The sequence below is a fragment of the Amblyomma mixtum genome, chromosome 5 (assembly GCF_055824585.1).
Source record: "Amblyomma mixtum isolate Tamu chromosome 5, ASM5582458v1, whole genome shotgun sequence".
In the NCBI taxonomy this organism is placed as follows: domain Eukaryota; kingdom Metazoa; phylum Arthropoda; class Arachnida; order Ixodida; family Ixodidae; genus Amblyomma; species Amblyomma mixtum.
This window is the reverse complement of record NC_143016.1, coordinates 93,017,062-93,041,949: the sequence shown is the minus strand read 5'-3', so window position 1 is coordinate 93,041,949 and position 24,888 is coordinate 93,017,062. Positions and strand designations below refer to the sequence as shown.

Genomic DNA, 24,888 nt, shown 5'->3' with positions numbered 1-24,888 from the left:
CTGGCACAAGTGGTGAGCCTCAACTATCTACACAGCATGACTGTGTAGCATCAACAGATGCCCATTCACGTTCTTGCTGCAGGTTGGAGTATGCCCGAAATGTTTTATAGACAGCAGCTTAATATGACCTAGTGCTATGCAAAGCAACCTGGTAACAGTGCTGTAATCATACGAGAGCACCATATCGAGTCACTTGCCTTAATAACTTCACAAATTTTCCACACAGGTCTGATGGCTAAGGGCACGCATAATTTGCAAGTTTTGTCACAAAGTTGCCTTTGGTGCTAGAAAGTCTGCCTTTCGAAATCTGCGGAATGTTGCCTCTCAAGCATTCCAGACAAGTGCACGTGCACGACAGTCACCTCAGCGTCGTTAGGCACCATGCGCAGAAGGATGTCGACGCAGTCCTGCGAGATCGTCTTGAGGTCGAGGCTGTTGACGGCCCGCACTACCACGTCCGTGGCCAGCTCAATCTTGCGCCGGGAGATGGCCATGTTGCGTAACCGGTTGTGCTCCAGCAGTGTCACCTTTTCAGGAACCTAGGAAATTGCAAGAAGCAGTGCAAATGGGACACTTGCAAGAATAACTGAAAGATAACTCTTTCTTTTGTGCTTGTTTATTAGCTATGACTTATTTCATATTCTTGTCTTTATTAATATTACTAACGTAATTTGTGCCTGCCTGCAGGACCATTCTGGAAGAAACATCCAAAACCCCACAATTTCCATGTGCTCCATTCCAAAAATTATTCTGACTTGTTCCTTTCAACTTCAGCACCACAGAGCTAGCAGCAGAATACTGTATTAGTTGAAGCAAAGTATCCAGCACAAAATGGTTACAGGCTTTATTATTTGGTGCATTTAAAGTCAGAATCCTCAGAAGTGGTTTGATCTAAACAGTTATGAGCATGCAATGTTACAAAGCCAAATTTATGAAGTGCACAGACCGTTCATATGGCCCACAATTGAATATGTCACAAATCCAGGGCAACACGTCAGTTTACAGGTTTCTTCATTATTTCTTTTCTTTGGGAAAGGGGGTGTTGAAGGTGTGACTTTTAGGCACAGCTGGATTCACCACAGCAATATTTCAGTGAAAGATGCATCTCTTTCAGTTTGAATCTGCATGCACGAAAGATACACTCAAAAGCCCATGCATGTGGTCTACCTTGAAGCGCTTGCTGTTGTTGATATCGTCACTTCGGTCTGGGAACGCGCCCTGCACGCCCAACTTGAACTGTTCTTCAAAACGTGTGAAGTCAATAACCTGAAAAGAACACATTTGCATAAACTTGGGTGAAAAAGCAGCCCTTAAACAATGTATTCAATTCTTTATGTGACATAAGTGCACAAAGTTTATGCTATGCTTGCAACAATTTCACTAGACATGGCATACTGACCCAGCATGTGATGAGCATGTCATGTAGTTTGCTGACAGCACAGCGAATAAAAAAACTGAACAGCTTAACCATCGAATACAATAAAGTAACCATATAGAATCATGCATCATTAAAGCTAATCAAGCATCTTGCACAGTTATATCAATACACATTAGAGTGCCTGCTTACACCATACACAGTTAACTACGCTAGTTGATGCATGCTACATACTGTACCGTCTAGCAAAAGCAACGTGCAATGTCCGAGAAGAAAAAGTTTTTCTTGCAAGGCTTGTAATATTCAACATGCTATTTCTTTGTACCTAACTGTCCAGCTACAACTAAGAATGTGACTACACAACTTCAGCCAACAAGACTGGTCTTGCAAGAAGCACGTACACTGTACAGTTTGTCTTCGTCCAATTCGCTGAAAACAGTCCCTCGAACTTGGTTTGGCTTCAGGGCAATCCAGTTGAGTGTGGGAAGCTTGTACTTCGTCTGGAACTTGCGCTTGATCGTCATTGCTGCATTGCACAGTACAATTCAGTGAAATGGCAGTTCGAAGCATTTCAACTGATGTCTGAAAATATTAGTTCAACGCCTATCTCTCAACGTCTATCTCTCTCTCTCCCATTAAAATCAGCTGTCTATGATAAAAAGTAAGTGCACAAACATTAAAAATGAGACGACCTCTACACAGCCACTGCCATGAACTGCACATGCATCTTCAGTGCCAGTTTTCTCAAAAGTGTTTTTTGACGTGACTGCTCTGATTGCAGAAAGCTAGCACGACAATGGCTTGATGGATTTTCATGAAGGTTATTGCAATATATTTCTTTCCAAATTCTTTATGCCTTGATGTTTCTGCATTTTTGAATTACTTTTTTCTTTACTCTGCAACTACTTTGATATGACGATAATGAGTGCATTATGCAAGCATGGATATGGTCTGTGTAGAAAAAAATCAGGTTGACAAAAATATTTGGAGAATGTCACTGCATGAACCATTCCATTGGTTAAAAGTTCAGAGCGACTCTAGGCTCCTACCACGTTTTGTTGTCACGCCAGGTTTTCTGCAAGTTTGGTATAGCAGTGAAACACATCAAAATTTATTATGTCAAAACTACTAGAGTCATACGAGTGAAAATTTTAATTCAATTATTTAGGGCACTTCCCAATAAGCGTGGCAAATTTCATCACTCTATGCCAAAAAAAGAAAAAATTTCGTCTCTGAAACCTGCGTCTCCTTCTAATATTTAGCGCGCAACGCTGCCAAAGCTAGCACGCCTCCTAGCGCTGGCTACGTCCACGCCCAAAAAGCAGTTCATCAGTCATGTAAAGTACAAATGAGCCTTTTTTGTTGTGACAAAGTTCAAGTGCTGCAAATGGTAACGTCCTGCACTTTGTTTCACCTCTTACACATTTTCCTCCTGCCTCTTACGGAGATCTCAAGAAATGAGAGTGACTCCAGCAAAGTGATACGAGGCAGGCACAGCTATTAACTCAGGCTCCATACCGACCAAAAAATGTATTTTGCCATTAGTAAAATTATAATCAGAAGAGTCAATAACTGAACATCTTACTGCATTGTCCATGATTTGCAATGCCAAGCATGTCATTTTATACCACTCTAGAAGTTTCTAGTAGTTTTTTAGATGTTCAAGTGACATGCAGCGAAGTGATACCCTTTGCGGGCACACTGCTTGCGTAGCCTCCTCAACGTTGTATGCTAAGTGTGAAATGGAGTATAGCAGCACAAAAGAGCGGTTTACCGTCTGGTGGCGCTTGCATGCTGCCCGGTGGAGGTGGGGGTGCCAGTATGCCACCTTTGAGGGGAGGCACCATGGGCGGTGGGACAGGAATGGCACCGCTCCCTGGCGGTGGTGGCGGCGGAGGCGGAGGTGGTGGTGCACCCGACATGGGTGGTGGCGGGGGTGGTGGTGGGGGTGGAGGAGTTCCTCCTGATATGCTACCATCAGTGCCCTGGAGGGAGCTGGCCGAGGAACCTGCACAATGCGGCAATGCAAGACTTGGGGGAATGGCAGCGACACTAGTTTCCAAAGACAGCATGCACTTGCCATGGGAGAACATAAGGGCACAACTGATGGCCACACATTCATGCTCCTATGTTCTCTGTTTTAAGGCGAAAGCCTTTAATGTCTCATTGTTGTTGACAGAAGGTTGTCAGCAGAGGTGTCACGCTTTTCAGTTCGTCGAAAAGGTTATGACATCAGAGTGCGCGGTTTCGAAGTAATGAGGTCACCCACGGATGCCTGACGCCCCCTTTTGGAGCACACGACAACTAATAAAATAGTTGTCGTCCACTCCGACAGGGGGCGTAAGGCGTCCGTGGGTGACCACATTACATACCTCATTACTGCGAACAGAGCCATGGATGCAACCGAACTCATTGAAGCAGAGATAGAGTCGTGCTAAAGAAGCAGTCAAATGTGTAGTTGTAATGTGTAATCAAAGTGTGTAGTCAAATAAAGCACTACTACAGCACAAACAGTCTCGCAGTCAATGCCAAACAGGGTGCCAGGAAAGGCTTTCGCCTTGCAGCACTTAAGAGAGCCAAGGTGCCCCCTGAATTTTTTTGCATAGTGCTTGATCTTTGCTAGCTTTTTAGTCATACTGATGCCTCTACTTTCAGTGTTTTTCCAGTTAACATTTGTGGGTGTAGTACCTGTTTGCATGCGTCCTTTCCCTAGTCCCATTTCAGTTGCGCTACAATACAAAAGTAGAGAGTTCTGTTGCACTGAAGATGCAACACATCAATCAACCTTGAGTATCAAGAAGTTACTTAGTGCAAGACCACTTTGGTTGCAGCTAAAAATGGCCGCATGCTTTCACTTCACGGTGAAAGTTCTGGTAAAGAGGAGTTGATTTGCTTAGCTTCTGCTGGCAGAAAACTGCAGTGCATGCAGTTCCTTTGCAAGAAATTTGATATTATTTCCAAAGCAGCATATAAGTACGGACAGGTCACACTCTCTGAGGTATTTCAGCAGCAAGACAACTATTGTTCCCTTTCCCTGTCCTAGATCTTAGAGCCATTCACTTCTAAAGCTTGACAAGTGCATATATTTTGAGTGAATTGTTTAAACAACACTGTTTCTACAGCAATGTGGAGCATGCCTAACACAATAATGATGCAGGAAAGTGCTTGCTGAAAAATCTGAAATCTGTGCTTCGTGCCTTCCACAAACAATTTATTCACTCTTTGAAAAGAAAACCTTCAATTAACAACAACTAAAATATTGCCAAAGTTCTCATTCTTCTTCAAGACTGGATGTGGGGCAAAAAATGTTATTTTGATCAAAAAACCCATTTCTGGATTTTCACTGCACAAAGTTAAAAATATATTGAGGAACATGTCATGTGCTCCAAGTTTTGTCATGACTTAGATAGATATTTAGAAAATGAAGTTTGTGCACAAAAACGTCATTTTCAACACTTAGTGTAGTAGCAAAACAGGCATATCACAGTTTGTTTCTGCCCTTTCTGGCCAGTTCAGGCACTCCGTCAAGCCTTTAAGAGAAGTGAACTAAAATGCAATAAAAAATGATATATTCCTGGCCTTGCGAGCTGTAATTTGCAGGCAAAATGAAACTCAGTGATTAGTGGACGCATCATGTGACCTTTGAAGAAAAATTTCTGACCTTTATCCTTTAGATGACCCCATTTTTTTTTCCTACCTCAGTCGCTCCTATTGCACAGCTTATTTTCGTGAGTTTCTGAGAGCAAACAAAGTCTCCCTAAAGTTCATAAACAGCAAAATAAGCCTCAAGAACTGCAAGCACTTGCCATCGAGCCACATCACATTGAAGAAGGTCCTACCTATACAGCAAGGGTTTCTCAATGAGAAAAAAAAAAGATCCCGTCAAACAAAACCACAGATGCTCAACTCTTTCAAGTTGTTTTTCTCAGTTTGCATTTCAGGGTGAAACTGCACAGTTAAGAAAACAATCCTTCATACTGTACAGCTAAAATTTAATTTGAAGATGATTTACGGAGCAACATTTTGCTTTGGTTTTTGTGCCAAAAAAGTCAAGTTATTAAATAGCAGTGACAGCAGAAAACTAAACTTGCTTTTAAGCTATGTAATAGCATTTAAAAAAAGTAACCACAAAACAACAATCTGTTCTCTTTACCCTGTATCGAGAGGCTTCCCTGAGGTCACGTATGCTGAAAGATAGAACAAATTACTAGTATTTTTAAAATTATGGTTTTCCTAACCTAACACACCCACTCGCTCATTCTGATGCAAACAACTTCTTTCTTACTCAAGATACAATGAAATTTTTATGCTATTCTAAAGGTGTGTGGATGCAGTATCCCAGAAAATTGCACCAAAATAAGCGCAGCAGTTCAAAAGTTGACCCTTGACCCCCTGTTTACAGTGTGAATGTTCCATGTGCATTCTATAAGTAATAATACAAACATCAAATTTAAATGGCATTATTATCAACCTTATTTAGATCCCATGCACATCCCCTCATTCATGCACTCTCACAAAAAGAGTCCCCAGTGCAACTACAAAATGATCGCCTTAATGCTTAACTCACTTCCACAGGTAACTTGACATTACAAATGCTCAGCTTCAAACTTGAATATTTCGTTCTTGCAATGTTTGTTCATGAAAAACCATCTTTGTGAATCACAGTACAGTCATACAGTACAGAATCATAGGAGCCTCATAGAAGAGACTCCTCCAAGCAGTTGCTTATACAAGGAATGACTGCACAAAGGACTGTCGTGTGATCTCAGTGCCTTCCAAGAAGATTGCTTACTTGTTGCAATAAAGTGCACGCTAACAGATGACATGAGCAAGCAGCCTCATAATAGCAAATGTGGAAGGTTTTCTCTTACCTCTGGGTAATGTCCCGGTGAGGCTTTCTAGCTCTTGAATTTTGCCCTCGAGGAAACTTTCTCGTTGTCGTTTCTCCTCTTCCTTTTCAGAGACCGCCCTGCGCAATGTGTTAAGCTCTTCGCTCGTCTGCTTTTGTGACTCCTGCAAAGGAACATAAAGGCGCAGTGAAGTCGACCGATCTAGCCACCACTGCATAGGGTCTAGGAAAAAAAAATAAAGGAAAAAGGCCAGCGAGGAGAAACAAAACTTCCGAACAGCTCATACTAAGCACATGATAGAAATCAAAAACTCTTTGCAAGTTTGCCTGACAGCAGTCGAGCATGGCTTCAAATTCATCAGGAGCTAAAACATGCACTGCCACACTACATTAGAAAAAAAAAAAAAAGGAATATAAAAGTTTCTTCACCTCTAGAGTCAGAAGTCCAGCAAAAGGATAATACAGAAAAGCATGCAACAGGCCTACCAGATGATAAAGAAACATTTTCTTTTGCTATGTTTCTTTTGAATGCTGTCAACACTGGTGACAATTGTGAACACCACAACTGTTCACGACGTATACTGACTGAATATCCCCTAATGTCGAAATTTGAAGAGCATTATACAACAGCAAATGAATCAACCAAACGGAAATTGGAAAAATTTGAAAACTATGTTTACTTTGTTTCTTTTAACGTTGCAGTGTTCAGACACAGTGGTTGCAACAGCACTAACAGATGGGAAATATTTCCTTTCTAGTCTTCTTTTATCAAGCAGAGACACTAAACATCCTAAAGCGTAACACAACCAGATCGGTGCAGTAAGAGTTCAGAGTCATCCAAACTAACCCCTAGAAGAGGAGACAGGTCTGTGTGATACGATTCCAGGCGTGTTTCTGACTTCATACAATCTGAGCAACAGTTGTGCTAACTGCCTTCCTGCAAAGCTTCACAAGTGAGTGAAACCAGGCAGACATATTTAGTAAGAGGTGTCCTTCAAAGGGTAAAAACATCCAAAATCCCACCACCAGGACTTTTTTTCAGTGTGGGTGCAAGACTTTTCATCCTGTCTTTGTACAGGTTCTATACACAATGCTAAACTATCTTTGTGTAAGCAAACTTAAAAAAAAATAATAATAATAAATATAAATAAAATAAAATGCATAGAGAACTGGAGTGTTCTACATATACAATAGCGATATTTACGGCGTGTAAAAGTAAAAAAAAAAACAATGACAGCAGACACTTACAAGTAGCTCCCGATTTTCCTTGTCCAGGAGTTGCAGTTGTGTTTCGAGCTCAACTGTCAAAAGGGAAAATAAATTAAGTTTATTTTGTACAGCACATTGTGTGGAAAGTCACCAAATACACCAAAAATGAGGAAGAAAAAAATGGAAGAAAGCTTAAAAAGCAAGACACACGTACCTAGTTTTGCCATCATCTCATTTTCGAGTTCATGGGCCTGAAATAAAAGGAACAAAAAAGTCAGCTAAACTTTGCAAATCTGGCTACTGCATCTCCTTCGTGTGAAACATGATATTCACTGCAATTCTGTTTTCTGAAAACCTATAACGCATACTAAAGAGCGTCCACCAAAATGCTTCAGAATCGTTAGAAGCAATCAACTCTTCTTATCGACCGTATGTAATAGAGGAGTAGCCATGCTTTCCCAGCCCAAGTTCAGAATCGTACAGTGTGTTTCATTTCAACTCAGTGTGACTACAATACCATGAGAACATACTCAGTGATTGATATTACATTAGCACACTAGTACAAATAAACAATATTGTAGAACTGGACATTACTACCAGCAGGCCAGTTTCTATCTGCGTTCCTTTGTACAGCCTCTGCTGTCACAGCATATATATGCAATAGTAGCATATTATTGAAAGAAAAATAGGTGGAAACTGACTGAATTGTTGTTATCTGGTGGCAAAATACTATCCATTAAGGAAGTACTTAATTACTCTACTTGCTGAAACCTATCTAGGAGCCAAACCTAAAAGGTTATAAAATCTTAACAATCTCCATAAGAGGAAAGCATAATACAAATGTGTAGCCCTCAGCCATACAAGACGTCTGTGTACATCAATATATCACAGCCATTTCATGAAACTGGAACCATGATCAAGCTAGAGGTGACCAGAGGAAAGGATACGAGTAAAAAAGTGAGAAAGTTACCAGAGTTTAATGAGAGGGCTATGCAGCTGGTTAGCTAATATTCGCAACAAGCAAGAAGATCAAGATTTGGCACTAAAAATAGAGAAGAAGGGAGGAAGCTGCAATACACCTTATCTAAAACATTGTAATTGTACCAAACGTAAAAGGCATTTATCGTTCCACTGAAGTTGCAGCGAGGTAAGACAGGAATCAAACAGACACACAACAAAGACAGAAGCAGGAGGCTCACCCGTGAGATCTGGGCCTCCAGCTCGGCGACACGGTCGATGGCGGCGCTCTTGGTCTCAGAGTCCTCCATGAGAGCATGCACGTCGAAGACATTGTCAAGATAGGCTGAGATCTGCACCTTGAGCTCCTCGCTCTCTGTCGAGCGCAACCGTTCTAGGTACTCATCCAACCCGAGAAAGGTGAACTCGTACTGAAGGTGCACCCTGAAGTTCATGTCGTCTACTGAGTGAACAACAATGTTGATGAACTGCATGCAGGCAACCTGCAAAGATGAGACAGCAAGACAGCAGAAGTGTCATGCTGGTGGTGCTCCGCAGATCACGGCTACTTCTTCAAGCGATGAAGAGGCCAACAGCTGGCAAAAATATGGGTCTGTCTTTTGCTATTGGTGTTGTACAGAAATAAGCTATAAAATAAGGCAGTAAACCACTGCTAATGCAGATATGATCAGAAACACAGGAACATGCAATAAATACAGAGCAAACATGACAAACTTAACACCCAGTGTGCCCTACTATACTTGGCAGTGTTTTGTACATTCATTATTTTGCAGGTATCCTAGACCCCAGTAAGCCAATCAGCCAGAATATGTGCTCGCCAATAACTCACAGGACATTTTTTCTTTGCACACAATTTTTTTCATCCTTGAAGAGCCCAGGGCATGTGAAGTCCTGTGGGGCTAATTCATTACCACCCATTGACAAATCTGAAGAAGATTACCATAAAGAAGAGCTAAAAGCTTGCGCCTCATGTAGTGTCCAAATTAAGGCTACATTACATCATACTCTGCATTCATATGCACTGTCCATGTTTTTTTTTTTTTAGGCTTACTGTAAAGTTCTGATCTTGTAACAACACATATGACCAGCACCAACCATGTGTTGATGAAGATGAGATGCTAGCCTGCACCAGTACACACAAGAGCGAATGCTAGACAGAACAGTGGACTTCTGCCTAAGCTAGGTGCTGCCACCACTGCTCCGTCGATCATCACATCAAAGCAGCTTCAATAAATGCGGTCACATTTCAGCAGCAGGTGTCCTCCGTGCCCTAATCCACATGTATTTATGTGCACTCAGGCCAGAATGAAATGTGAACAGTGCTATGAACAAAACATCTTGCCTGTGTACTTTCAGCTGCAGAGTACAACTAGACTGATTCACATTTCTGGGTGAGAAAAAGGCCCTCCGAAGTACACATTCATAAAATGGTTGTAAAGAAATCACTCGCTGCAAAGCGGAAAAGTAAAGCATATTTGTGTTTGTGTTTAATTACGGCATCACAGTGCTTTCCTGCACAGAATAATGCAACTTTATACGTACCCTCTCTTACTGGCCCTATTTACTGGCCCTATTTACTGGCCCTATTTACTGGCCCATCCCCGCTGCACCATTTCCACAAGCATTAGTGCTTCTACAATCCAATGTCCCGTGAATTCACCACAGAAAAGAAAAATGCCCACATACCATGAAGTCAATGTTGAACGTCTCGTAGTCCCTGAAGTCGTCCATGAGTGTCTTGAACCTCCGGGGTTCACAGCATACGGTCTTGAAGTTGTCGAAAGCACTGAGGATGATCTGATGCCCACCTTTCACAAGGCAGATGGCGGCCAGCAGTTCCAGCACCAGGGCCTTTGTTCTGAACATGCACAGAGAAGTGGCAGGTCACAGTGTGACTCACCTGAGCATTTCCTCTGCATACGATCTAGCTGTACCCAAAGCCTCACTGAAATCCCTGACAAAAAATTACATCAAGCAAGAAGGTCAAGATAAATCTATTGAGGCCACATCCTAACTACGCTTTCAAAAGTAATACCCATACAAACGTTTCAGAACTGCACGGTCATGGTTTTGCAGGAGCCATGTTCTAGCAAAAAGTTTGGTCTTTATATTTATTTAGCGTAAGGTATAAAGCTTATTGCTGTGAAATTTAAGAAAAATAACCTTTATCCTGTTCACTATTAGATAAAGAGATGACTCCTGCATGTGTCTGCAAGCTAAAGACCAAAACAGAAGCCAGCGCATGTACCAGAACAGACAGCAAATAACAATTAAGTAAAAGCTTCAAACTAGTTACACGAATGAAATGAATTCCATGAAGAACAACAACACGTCCCAAGTTAGCAACTGCATTCACCTAAAGAGCCCAGCAAAGCAGTTTCGTTTAGAAAAAAAAAAATTAATGCAAAACAAGGCTGTTGACAAAACACTGATTTCCTTTCAGCATTTGGATATTATTGATGACGCTAAAGTGTAAAGCTGTGAAACTCAAGGCCACTACAAGTATAGATACCACAGGAAGAGGCAACATATAACAAGTAAAATTACCCACAAAACTATGCTAAATATATAGAAGTAATTTAAGATACCTGTACTTTGTGAAAAACTCCAAACTTCAAACCAGGACGCTGACATTTTTTTTTAGCAACTGGTATAGTTGGAATACAGGTCAAATCTACAGTCCTAAATGTGGAATAACAACTACAACAAAGAGTCTTTAATGTCAGGCGCTCTGCTGGAGCAGGCTAGCATTAACCAATATGCAAAGCTGTGCCCCTTAATTGAGGTGCAACTCCTTGATACACCACATGAAAACCACCTTGTCAGGTTTACGCCACACTTTTCTGAGTCAGATCCTTCCAGGTATTCATTTCCTCTTTTTTTTTTTTTCAGGGAACCATTCATTCACTGAATTCACATGTGAAAGTAGTTTAAAGTGTATTCACACGCAAGCATTCATGCATTAAGACATTTATCCTCTCCAAGAATGCTTTAAGCCTCTGTCGATCATACATCAATAAAAATAATTACTGAAATCCCATTCATAAGCTTACCGTAAGCTCTTGTGGTTTAAACTCAGGGCTATGGAATTTATTGCTTGTGTGTGTTCGATGACCATGTTGAAGCCGAACTGTAAGACAATAGAAGAGAGCAGAATAAAAATCTTGTAGAAAAAAAAGTTGATAATTTATGGATTAATGGTGAAGGTAGTGCAAAGATGAGGACTGTGTCGTGTCTGGCTTCTTCCTTTTGTCCTCATCTTTCGCACTGCCTTCACCATGAATCCAATTCAACTCGCCCAACTTTTCCACCTTACTGCAGTAAATTTATGAGAACACCGATGATTGACAATACAAGGTATTCTATAAACACGGCATTTAGCAATTCAAACGTTCCAGAGTCAGGAAGACTAACAATACATGTTTGGAGGTTAATACAGTTTCAGAGGTTCCTCAGTTTTAACTGTTTAATTTTTTTTTAACCTTCAGCCCTACAATTATTTATTCCTTCCAGAAGCAAAAATTTTAAGAATTGGCTGCCCCATCACATTCAATGCAAAATTCGCTTTTAAAAAGAAATATTAACCAGCCTTTACTAAAGGCCATACATCTGTGGCTAGCAGAAATGCAAAACAAAAAAGAACAGCGAGCAGGTCTTCAAAGAAATGAGCTCAACAAAAAAAGTTTGACAGCTGGGAACAAGTTTATTTGCACAAAGCACAGTTACTCGCTTTATGCCTCCATACTGCATCGAATGGCCCTGATTTAACTCTGCGGAAATGAGCTGTTTGGAAACAAAAGAAAGGGGCCTTCTATCACTTGCGAAGTTTCGGATGCGAGACAGTATCTGTCTTCCCATTGAGATGCTCAGAGCAGAAATATTTTTTGCCGTTTGCAAGCATTGAGCTTTGTAGTCCGGCAACCTGACTTTTTCTCAAGTTTGTCTGTGCTTTGATTAGTGCAGCTTCCCTGTCATATCTTGCTCAAGATGCCCATTGATATCACCGCTTTTTTTTAAGTCTGGCAGTCTCTGTTTTGTTTCTTTAGTTCTACTGCAGCTCCTTTGAAATGATGCAGCACTGGCTTCATTTGCACCGCCTTCGTCAGCTTTTAATCTTCAGTAATTCCGACAGATGGTTTGGTTTGTTGGTTTATTGGGGTTTAACGTCCCAAAGCAACTCAGGCTATGAGGGACGATGTAGTGAAGGGCTCCGGAAATTTCGACCACCTGGGGCTCTTTAATAGATGGAGCGAACCTGAGACTCGACTGCAGTTCCAAAGCGCCGCGGGATAGAACTTAATCGTTAAGAATGTTAAGAATGGTGCATGTAAGCACCCAGTAAAAATACCATTAACACGCCTGTCGTAGCAGCTACTACGCTCAAAGGCGCTGTCTTGTACTATTGAGTACTAACAGTCAATCAGCATTGTATAATCATATCATTCATGCTCCTGTTATTACCCCTATTTATGTAATCCCCCCCTCACACAATACTCCAACACTTGGAGCCTGTGAGGCAACCTGAATAAATAAATAAATAAATAAATAAATAAATAAATAAATAAATAAATAAATAATATCCCCTTTATGATTACATCAGCGCTAGGAACCCCTACAGCCAACAGACACACAGCGTGCGCTGTTTGCCGGCCCGCTTACATTACACGGCGCAAAGTCTTCGCCAAAGCGAGCTTCCCCGCACAATCAAGGTGCATGCGGTGAAGCCCACCGCGGTAAATTTCATACCATATGTCGCAATGCTTTTACTGATTAGATCACAGCGTGCGACCAACGCCTCCCCGCGCAGATGAAACGGCACGGACTACGGGAATGGACCAGGATGGTATATAAAAGTTGTACTGCGACGCCCAAAACGTGTCTAAAACAGCGTGCCGGGCGCGGCGAGTCGCAGTGTCGCAGGGGGGCACACACCTTGTTGTTCATGATGGCGCGCAGGCACATGATGCAGACGTGGATGTCGTCCTCCGCCTCGCCCATGTGCAGCTTGGCCGCGTGGCGCGAGGCGCGCTTCAGCCGCGGCGTGTCCGCCTCCAGGATGGACTTGCGGCAGTTGGCCGGACTCGCCGCGTACCCGTTCTCCGACGCCGTGGCCGAACAGGCTGCTGCGGCCTCGCGGTCGTACCTGCGCACAAGTAGCGTTTGTAGTCCACGGGTGCGTAGCAAACACGCGTGCACATCACCGCGCGCTTATTCTAACGATTCCCGTGCGACACCTGCTTAATTCCGCAGAGTATGCTTGTATACACTTATAGCATATTATTACCAGGAAACACGAGTGCTTTTAAGAGGTCTCTTTTTCTCTTTTTCACAGAGTAGCCGCTCTAGCGATTGGAGTCCTGTTCCCTAGTGTAGAGCCCATGCTTCAACGCTACGGACCACTGATATCATCACCCCTAGCAACAACAGTAGCAGCAACTAAAACAATAATAAAAATCACAGGAACCACCCATGTTTCATGCATGCAGTAAAAAATCCGAGGTTCTGAAGTCTAAAATGGTTCTGTTTCAAGATGCTACAATTAGACAAAGAAATGAAGAGTAGCTTAGAGCTGTGCGATTCCTGTAACTTCCAGTCTCTACCAAAGCTACCGAACAGTATACCGGGTGTTTTTTTTAGAAGGTCCAAAATTTTTAAAAAAAGGTAAATTGCTTTAGATTTATTTTACCACTGGGGCTATACTGGGGGCTACAGCGGGCGCCAGGCAAGAGGAAAACTGCTTTAATTAGTTCGCTGATTAACTAAATATGTTAATGAACTTTTCTAATTTTTGTTTTAGGGGATATGTTGTATTCGCAGAATTGGAGATCGTCCTCTAAACAGTCCAACCGAGAAAAAACAATTTTAATTAAAAATTTTTCACGCACGTTACGAGGCGCGAAAAAGTCACCCTGGTAGGCATCTTCACACCGTAACGCAGCGGCGGGAGCGCCTCTGACGTAGTTCACTCCGCCCTGCGCTTTGCGTCACGCGTCCCGGACTGGCGGCCTGCGCTATCGCTGCTTATCTCGCTTCGCTCCGCGGCCTCACGGAATGCCGCGCTGGAACAAAAATGCATTGACACAAAGTGCAGGGCGGAGCGAGCTACGTCCCAGGCGCTCACAGACGCTGTGTTACAGTGTGAAGCTGCCTACCAGGGTGACTTTTTCTCGCTTCGTTACGCGCGCAAAACATTTTTTCATGAAAATCTTATTTCTTGGCTGGACTGTTTGGAAGATGATCTCCAATTCTGCTAATACAACATATCCACTAAAATAAAAATTATAAAAGTTAATTAACGTATTCAGTTAATCAGCGAACTAATTAAAGTAGTTTGCCTCTTACCTGGTGTCCGCCGTAGCCCTCAGTATAGCCCCAGGGTTAAAATAAATCTAAAGGAATTTACCTTTGTTTAAAAATTTTGGACCTTCTAAAAAAAAAAAAAACACCCGGTATATGCGCCCCCTGTGAACATAGTTCAGAGCGCCCCAAAGGAGCCGGGTTATTCCAAAACATGGAGCCCTTAAGCCGAGTTCAGAAAAGGACAAAGTAGATTATCCCGACTGAATGCCGGCGTCGTTTCACTCACCTCAGAAAACCCAGCTGGAACGTCAGGTAGTCGATGAGCACTTCGAGTCCTTTGTTCTGTTCGTCGAGAAATTCTCTCACCCACCTGCGGAGGACGCAAATAGAGAGAGCTCCAAACGTTCTGCTCGCGACCCACGCGTCTCCTTTCATTCTCGCGCTCCGTTACACGACAGCATGTGCAGCGTCACAACCTCTTCTACGTCAAAACGGATACAAATTCACCAGGACACAATTACTCCAATTACTACGGCATCACTCATGCCACATACAGCCCCCATTAACTCAGGGGTGAGGATGAGCTGTTATGGATTAAAGGAGGGATTATAAATTTAGAATAACAGCGTCCCCTACACTAGCCATCCATTTGTGGCGCTGCTTGACAAATACGTTACCTTGCCACCAACTCGTTTCGGCTTAATTATTTTTTCCCGACCAAACATGAACGAACTGTACCGTACCGTTTTGAATAAATACGCATACAGCATACTAAACGAACCATTCCGATTGGCCTCGAATAATGACGCTTTCAGGTTTAAGCCTTCGAACATGTTCTATAGCTGTCTTCCCACACCACCTAGTTATGCAACGGTGAAAAGCCGTTCTCGTTCCACGAACTATATGTAGCGTCTTCCCGCGTTGTTAGCGTTGCACAATGGCGTGTGTCATGCTTATCTGCGGTGGCGTTATTTAGGCTTAAATATACCCACAGGACTAAAGGTAGGTTATTCCAGTTCAGCTAACTGGTTAATAGTTAATGAATCTTGGGTGCCTAAATCTGCAGCTTTGTTCCCGCTTTTCCTTTGCCGACAATGGCGGCGCATGCACCGCGTCACAAAAACAAAGAGAAAAAGGCTCGACGTCACACTTACTCAATGTTGTTTGTCCTGAGGGAGATTTCCAAGTCCCGTAGGACCTGAGTGGATTTCGAGTCTCCCAACATTCGTCTTCTCTGAAAGGCAACCGGTGGCGGCGCCGAGCGGCGTTAGATGCACACACGTGGTATTACACGACATCGCACACGCACTCTCACAGCAGCAAACACGCACACGCGAAACAAGCTTCGCCACCCAACATGCGCAGTCGAACCACCTTACGTTCCGGAGAACACCGACAGGTATATATTAGTGTACCGCAGTAATCCAACAATACCAAGATCACCGAAACTTCATATCCTATATATATATGCACCCTGTATATCCTATATCCTGTCCTATATATATGTATATGCAGTAAGCATAAAAATTAACATTATCTCAAGTTGAAAATACAGAACTGTATGACAACAACATTAACAAAAAAAAAAAACTGACAAGGCACTAAAAACAATTTTTTTTTCCTTCTCTCTGGTTTCAGTTTGGGCAGAGTGCTTATGACTACTACTTCGAGAAAATTTTCACTCATTTTTATAAAAATAGCATTCGCGCATACATTTTTTTTTGTTTCTTTTTAAGCACTGGCGCACACATGCCGCCTTCGCGTTGAGAGAGAGAGAAAGACCTTGCGGTATGCTTTTCAAGGACACATCGACTGAAAGCTCGGCCGGTGTGAAACACGGCACCACGGTAATATTTTTTTCTAAGAATCTGAAGACATGCCTACGAGTAGCATCACCCGCTGCGCTGATGAGCACTTTCAATTTCCGTAGAACCTCATAATTCCCCAAATGAGTTTTGCCTCATCCGCGTCGGCTTCCGACCATTTAAATCGACGCACGAAGCTGGCTACAAGACAGCAAAAACGCTTACTAGGAGAACAAAAAAAAAAAAAACTGCGCTGCAACGAAAAGCGCATTTCACCCCAAGGAGGCAAGTCACAAGACGACTTCTTGTCGTCTAATCTGCGTACTTCTAGAAATTTTTTTTTGTGCCTAAATAACAAAACCTCGTTATAACGAAAATGGAAACATAAGAGGTATGGGCGCTCGAAATAGCGCTTTGTACAACGCCTGCATCGATCGATCTATTCCCTTCCCTCAGTCCTACATATAAGCGCGTTTCATGAAAGTGGATTCGAAACCTCCCTTCGAGTTTCTCGAACGTTAAAAAAGAAAAACAAAAACAAGCTTGCAGTCATACCGTGGCGCAAACTGCGAAGCCAATTTAGAAGCAGGCTCCACAAGGACTGGACAGCCTACATTTGCTAGCAGCGTCTCTTGCTGCTGCAAGTTGAGAGCGTCTCAAGGCTAGCTCTGCGTGCTACACGACACCGCGCTCTGGCTCCGCGGGCTCCGCTAGCAAGGTCTTTCTCTCACACGACACATCGCGGCGGGTTCGACTCGCGAAAATAACACTCGACTACGAACGTTCACAACTACTAAGTGTGCATCAACCACATTCTCGCGAGCAATGTGCAACGAACAAATGCGACTCGAAATTCCGTTCACAGAAGTGTGTGTATGCATGTGTGACATTATACGCAAGCACATGCACAGTGCTCACATGCATATACAACACTGTATACGTGGCTCGTGCAGCCTGCTAGAACAAGAAATAAAGTACATGCGGACACGTGACGACCCGTACGCGATGGTTAATTATTATGATGTTATAATTAATAATACAGTGTTAACCAAGTGGGAAAGAGGAAGGAACAGGTTATGGGTGCTAACAGACGATGTCCCAAGACAAAAGTTAGACGCACATACAAAGCACTGTGCGATACAGAGCCATTTTGCACTAAACTCGCGCGCACACTATAAAGGCAGTGATCACTGACTCAGACACGTTGCCAACGAAGGCCAACGACACATTAATGCCGTTTTGTTGCCACGATATATAGCGTCCGGAAGCAGGACCCGCTATTACGAATTATAAATCTACACTATATCAGTACATGCGTAGTTAGTACGTACGCTCTAGTAGAAGGTACTTATTATGTGTGCTTTTGCGGCGTTACAGCGCTGTATACCCTTATAAGTGCGAGGGAACTTAGTGAGTGAAATGTTAAAGCGATACGGGTAGCATGAGCTGGCGACCCGGACACCTGTTCCTTCTCTTCCAGTCAGTCAATGCACGCAGTTTTACCGGGGCGCTCATCGCGAGGAGAAATCCCACGCCAAATTCAAACTTGTTCACTTTAACTGACAAAAGAGCTGCAAGTTTTAAACCTTCCTTGTTCCGAGTCATGTTTGCGTCACTTGCGTGGGTCACACCCCTCGGGCTGTCTCATAAGGCTGCTGACGCTGTCATAAGCTATTTGTTGTCGAGGCGTCGACACCACGCACAGGCGCGGCCATAAGTAAACGGAGCACGCTGTCGCGTTCGAAGTGCAATCACGCTTTCTCCATTGGTAATGAAGAAGCGTTGTTTGTCTTCAAGAAAGCCCACCAACCTCCTCTACCAGCATGTGCGCACCACTGCTGGAAATTTCAATTAGGTGACGCGTGAAAAATATTCGAAGACAGTTGCGTGCTCCGTTTACATTTGTCCGCGCCTGTACGTCACAGTGCTCTCAACCTGCCTAGAAACGTGACTGACACCTAACCCTAATTACCGTCCATATGCAGAGTCATCAAAACGAGCTAGCAAAGAAATGACAGTACGCATGCGTTAGTTTCACCACATTTCCGTTGCGTCGCTGGCCTTACAAGGCGTTAAGCGGCTGTACTAAATGAAGTACTCAGTAAATAGAGATCAATTAAGTTCACCTGCAACCTTTACGTTAAGTCCGAGATTTGTGCGGTTACCCTCCCAGTGATGGGCCCCGTTTTTCACCTTCCGCGCGAGAGTCGCGCAATCACTCAAAAAGCTTCGCTTCAATTCAGTCTGAGCTGTTCGCCATTCTCTGCTCGCTACTGATCTGCACACAAATATACAAAAACTAGGGCTGCCCGCTCCTCTTGCGTCGAGCGCCCCGATAACAGCCGCTGCCAACGCTCAGCGAGACCAACAACTCGGAAAAAAAAAAGAAAGAAAACATGCACACGCACGCACTGTACAACGTCAAATGACGTCCAAGAGAGCAAAAGCACGGCTCGCATACGTGTTTCCGTTCAGACGATTTCCTGGACACAAGAGGTCCAACACACAGAAACTGGGATGAGGCCCATTAGGGGAAAAACGGCGCCGTGCAAAGGTATTCACGAGGGGCCCCTCTTATGCATACATTATAGGCCGAACGTGCCCACACGGCAGGTCGTTTCCCGTCCTTGTTCGCCGTCTAAAAGCATCCACACAGTGTGAGCCTGACAAGACTGGTACGGTTTTCAACTACCGTGCTCCGTCTCCAGAAAAGAAGACAGACACTAACCTGACAGCAGACATCGTATACGAGGCTTATGCCAGGTCCCGGTACATCGATAGGAATAAAAATGCGCACCGACTAATGGAAGAGCTCTTGAACAGATTCCCCCCGTTTTGAAATCAAACCTGCTTTAAATTTCTTCCTTTCCCCCTTTCCTTGTTTGTTTTTGTTTTTTTTTTTGTCCAGGAGATTTGAGTGGAGGAAGCTTTTAACCCGTATCACAAAATCTCAATTTGATTCCTTTCTTTCAGTTGTTCGTTTAATAATTTTTCTCCTTACAACTGCGCCGTTCAACGCACGTCGGCAGACTATATATCGCCGAAACGAAGACACGATCTGAGCGGGTGCATTTGCTCTCCAGTAAAAACCACATGCCCCTCTACTGGCAAATCAGATACTAAAAAAAAAGACAAACAAACAAGAGCATCTGACAGCTGACGCGAAAAACCTGGGGATGCACTGTATCCTAATCCCAAACGCATTCACGCAAAATGCTAACAGCTGCCCGCAGCACAAACGCTCCAATATTTACCCTCCACCGCTTGCAGTCGAAGAAGATGAGCATTCGAGTGGAATGCAGGTACGGAGAGAGAAAGGGAGGAAGAGAGAGAGAGAGGAAACAACAGATGTGCTCTGGGTTAAACAAAGTGCGGCGAGCGGTTATTTCAAAGGCGTACCCCGCATCAAAAACGAGCAAACAAACAAAAAAAACCGACGCTGGTCACGTGTCCGTGACGCGTCAGTGAATGAATCACCAAGGCCCGTCGTGTTAGTGAGTTCCTCCTCCACCTCACACAACACAGGCAAAACAAATCCCCCGTGGTTAGCGAGCGAGCCAGAGAAAACACAAAGGCAGGCAGAAGGAGAAATGTATACCTGTATGGGTAACAATAATGTCGAAACGGCATCGTACACCATTTGATTATTTACCTTGGCGCTCCTGGAAGCTCGGGGGTCAAGGTAGGTCTTTAATTTACGTAAGTAAAAGGAAGGGGGTTCTTTTGCGATCACTTTTTCCTGGGCGGGGATAAGCGTCGGGGGGATTGGAAAGGAGGCAGAGGGAAGGGAGGAGTGGGAGAAGGAGGGAGACGGTGAAAAGTAGTGGAGAAGCCAATGTGCACACAGCAGGAGGGTGATGGGAGGGGGAGAGGGACGTTGGAAGGGCAAGGGGAAAAACAAAAAAAAAAAAGAAAGAGAAAACAGAGATTAGGCGCCATCACTCAAAATGCTTCGTCACCAGACGCAAAACACAGAATGCCCACTGCACGTTACAAGAAACAACAACAACAAAACACGCAAATTCTTCAGGGAAAACAGCGCTCCTGGAATGATATCGCAACAGTTTCTGCAACATTCGCAATCACCAAGAAACGCATCAGTGAAGCCGACAAGTATCGTTATTCGCCTGAAGTTTCTGGCCTGATCGCTCTTTTTTGCTCCCACAAACACAAACGACAGCAGTGCATGCCGGATCGACAGTTGTCGCATTGAGCAGATACAGTCACCTCACAAAGCATTAAGCTGGCACATACCATCCGGAATATCGGCGCTCTGCCCGTAATCGAAGTCCTATATACGCAAAACCCCTGGCATCGGACTGCGGCGTCCTAATAGAATAAACTCGACCATAAAAGAAGAAAGTGAAACAGTGGAGACCTTCGGCTCCACATACACGCATCGCGCGCTGCTGCAGCGGTCGACCACGCCCCCGCAGGTCTTCGCCGGTGGCTGTAAAACACATGCACGAAAAACACACGCATACACCGAACAGGACGTCGCTACCCAACAACATGCAGGAATTCCTGCCAGCGCGGCCATGCACACCCGTCATTACGCAGACGAGTAGCAAGTCCAGCCTCTGATCTCTCTTAGAAGTGTAAAAATACCTCCGCCAAAGGATCCGCGGTTAAACTCTACCTGGTCCGACATATAATACCGAAAGAGGAGCTGTTGTCAGTTGGTACCCTGCACTGTTTTGGCCACGTGAGATACACCGAAGCGGTAAAAACTGCGAGGCGGATATGCTTGGCTGTTGCTCACATCGGCACAAATGCCGGCTACTTCGCTAAATGTCTGACCAACTGCCGACTACGTGACACTAGATTCGGTTCACGAACGCGGACAAACCAGCAGAGCATCGTATTACTGCCTCCATAGGTATAAAATATATATGAAAAAAAAAAACTAACGCTTACTAACAGAGAGAGTTACGGCAACGCTTGAATTGTCTTGTGAGACGCGCATGCGCTGGCTAGCAGCACCTTAAATCGCAGATCGTTTAGGCTACGGGGCTGCGTTACGAAGTAAACCTAAATGGACCTAAACTAAACTACAGAAGTGCGGTGAAAACTACACCGCATGAGACACACGAAAAAACGCGTAAAATGCGAAAAAAAACAAAAAAACTGCACCGTCCGGACATATGCGTATCAGCGCCTTGCGCGGCAAGCCTATCCGGAGAAAGCTTGCGGTAGAAAGAAAAGAAAGATGAGAGCGAGAAAATGAGGAGTCACTTACTTGATCGCAAATCATGTCCCATTTTTTCTCGTCATCGTACTGCTTGAGCAGTTTAGCTTTGTCAGGTGGCAAATCCATTGAATTCTGCGAGAGAAAGAAAGCAAACAGTCAGAACAGGTAACGATCGGAGAATTATATAGGCTCGGCATCATGCGGGAAAATTTCGCGGTCAATAGCAAAGCTCGAAAGAATCTAAATTGCTTCGTTAGGCTGAGCACTTTGTTACACTGACAAATCTCCGGGGCCTGCGATTGTTTATGCGACAATCGTATTACTTTCTCCAAATAGGTCACTCCGCCAAATGCAGCAGAACGTGCGAGAACGAACATTAATGCAAAATTTCCAGAACGGAGGTCAGTCTGCAATACAAATGACGCACAAAAAGTAAAGAAGCCAAGACACTCCAGTTCGAGACCAGACGAACACTTTAGTAGAGACAAAGTCAAAGTCGAGAGACGATGCAGCAGATTACCGAACCAGAAAAAACCCCACCAGCTTTAGCTTTGCGGGAGCGCCAAATCTGTCCATTTTGTATAACACTCAGAGATAATGCCACCGAGAAAGCTGAATTCATGACTAAATAAGCGCGGCCAAGCTCCTCGAGCGTTCCTACAGGCGTAATAAAAGGATATCTTAACGAAAACAGCTCAGCCTAAGCCGGCACGGAACAGTCTTGTTGCAGCGACCTTTCAAACCGGGCACTTCCATATTGATTTGCTCAATAGGAAGCTGTGTCCACATGGCGAAAGCACGGTCCACCATACAGGTGAGACACCTGAGTCTTCTTATTTACCTAGCCTACCATAGCCTTGCCTAGCCTTGCCTATAGCCTAGCCGAACCGAACCGAACCTAACCTAACCTAACCTAACCTAACCTAACCTAACCTAACCTAGCCTAGCCTAGCCTAGCCTAGCCTAGCCTAGCCTAACCTACCTAACCTACCTAACCTACCTAACCTACCTAACCTAATCCGTGACGCTACAACCAAGGTAGCGTACCGGGCTTCGTTCTACTCTTCATTACAGGTAAATACACACCTCAGAGATAAACAGCCAACCTTCGACTAACTCTTCGAACGTTGAACTCCAACATGAGCCGAGACTCAAGACATACGGCCTAGACAGCTGCGGGGTTATAAGCACCGAGCATGTATCCTACATGCATATACCTCGCTTCCGAGGCACTGCAGCCTGTACATACAACTGGCGTGCCCGCTAATGTACGTACGCACAGAGAGAAAGAGCCCGTCAGACAAATCGCTCTTCGATCTCGTGCCAGGGAACCAGAGCGGAGGAAGAAGGCGCAGCAGCGCGCACTCTTCTTCCCCCGATTACTGCACAGCGGAGAAAGGCAATCACAGCACGTTCATGCGTGGTGACCCACTTCGAACTTTTTCACCGTCCCGGCTGCAGCACGCCATTTTCTGCCGGGACGCCCCGCGCACGCGATCGAAGCCGCGGCGGAAGCGTACGCGAAACTCCGAAAGTGAAGGGATAGCATGCGAGGAGAAAGGGGGTGTCCCGAAAGAAAGGGGCCGGTCGCGATGAACTCGACTGCGAGGTTCGGAACAGGGTCAGCGGCGGTCAGACCGAGTTCCATCGCTCTCGATTAAGCCTCTACCGTCGTCGAGCGGAAGGCGCGGTCAGAGTCGCGCCGCCGCGGCTTGTCCGAGCGGAAAAAAAAAAAAAATCAAAACACGCCCCATCCGAAAACGAATGGTGCTGGATTCCAGCGCGCGGTCATGCATCACTATACAGTCGGGGCCTTTTTGTTTCTTCTCGGTCGCTGACTATTGGATTGGGACGGGACGCACGCAAAGGTTCACTACATAATCGGGACCTTTACGTTTTTCCCTGCAGAGCGCTGACTCAGGGCTTAAGACGCACGCAAAGGTGGGGCCTCCGGCTGAATCCGAACTCTTGCAAAAATTGAAGGGGGGCTTTTGCGTAATGTGCCGACAGAATGTGGTCGTGCACATTGTTGTAGTTCGGGTGACCCGAAGCGAGCGATCCATGTGAACTCGGCACTTGATGACGTCAGTTCACGAGGAGATGACCACTAGCCGTATTAGTTCGCAATTCAGCCCCTTACATGCACGGCCTGGACCACGCGCGACAGTAAACCTGCCTTTCTTTGTCCCGGGCCTACGCACACTTCGAGACAGATGCGACTTCTCTTACTTCATATCTACCTCTTGCTCCTGAGCAAGAGGTGGATATGCTCTCACCCTTACTGCCACATCTCGGCCACGGCGGCCGCGTTTCGAAAAGGTTTATGGTTTATGGGGTTTAACGTCCCAAAGCGACTGAGGCTATGAGAGACGCCGTAGTGAAGGGCTCCGGAAATTTCGACCACCTGGGGTTCTTTAACGTGCACTGACATCGCACAGTACACGGGCCTCTAGAATTTCTCCTCCAAAGAAATTCCAGCCACCGCGGCCGGGATCGAACCCGCGTCTTTCGGGACAGCAGCCGAGCACCATAGCCACTGAGCCACCGCGGCGGCCGTTTCGAAAAGGCGCCCGAGCGCTGTGCGATGTCAGTGCAAGTTAAAGATCCGCAGCACTCTACTACGATGCTTATTTTGCCGCCTTTCTTTCCTTCACTCCCTTTCCTTCATGCCTCTCTACAAATAAAGAATAGAACAAGTGCACGAAACCTGCGGTCATGCTTTGCAAGGATTCATTTCCCGATTTATCTGATTCGCTCCCTCTATCGGTATAGTCTGTGACGTCAGGGTTGACAGCCAGCGAGCAACGTCATTCGCAGGCTTCGGCGTCCAAGGAGGTGCTGGCCAACGGCAAAGAAAGAAAAGTAAACAAAACAAACGGAAGGGGAAAAAGAACCCTTACAGAACCGTAACAGAAGCTCTGCGTACACACACGACTGCATCGGTTATCGGAGCCGCGGCAAACACTTCCACGAAGCAGAGCAAACAGAAGCAGCGGAACGCAACAGACGGGGAAAAGAAGCACGGTGGAAAGGCCTGTATACGCCGTGATCCACGATGCGAACAAGAAGCCCTACGCCCGGGCGCTCAATTTCCGGCAGCACCCGGAGGCACCACACCACGGCGAGCACGCGACGAGCCCAACCCTTGCTTCACGCGGGAAGGAAACGCGGACGCGACACA

At 44.8% G+C, this 24,888-nt stretch overlaps 1 protein-coding gene across 2 annotated transcripts in view; it reads right to left on the bottom strand.

Moving 5' to 3' along the window:
* The window catches only part of Frl (formin-like protein), a 147,171-nt gene that overhangs the window by 25,866 nt on the left and 96,417 nt on the right, over positions 1-24,888 (bottom strand). Inside the window, exons 2-16 of one of the 2 annotated variants that reach the window (XM_089545568.1) lie at positions 21,756-21,839; positions 20,115-20,255; positions 15,866-15,945; positions 14,998-15,081; positions 13,344-13,554; positions 11,465-11,541; positions 10,098-10,269; positions 8,633-8,893; positions 7,648-7,684; positions 7,473-7,525; positions 6,247-6,388; positions 3,150-3,383; positions 1,777-1,901; positions 1,168-1,266; positions 363-539 (exon numbers count right to left, since the gene is read on the bottom strand). In XM_089545568.1, coding sequence (XP_089401694.1) covers positions 363-539; positions 1,168-1,266; positions 1,777-1,901; positions 3,150-3,383; positions 6,247-6,388; positions 7,473-7,525; positions 7,648-7,684; positions 8,633-8,893; positions 10,098-10,269; positions 11,465-11,541; positions 13,344-13,554; positions 14,998-15,081; positions 15,866-15,945; positions 20,115-20,255; positions 21,756-21,839 — 1,977 coding nt within the window. The remainder of the gene's footprint in view (positions 1-362; positions 540-1,167; positions 1,267-1,776; positions 1,902-3,149; positions 3,384-6,246; positions 6,389-7,472; positions 7,526-7,647; positions 7,685-8,632; positions 8,894-10,097; positions 10,270-11,464; positions 11,542-13,343; positions 13,555-14,997; positions 15,082-15,865; positions 15,946-20,114; positions 20,256-21,755; positions 21,840-24,888) is intronic. The other variant, XM_089545569.1, reaches the window with a different exon arrangement.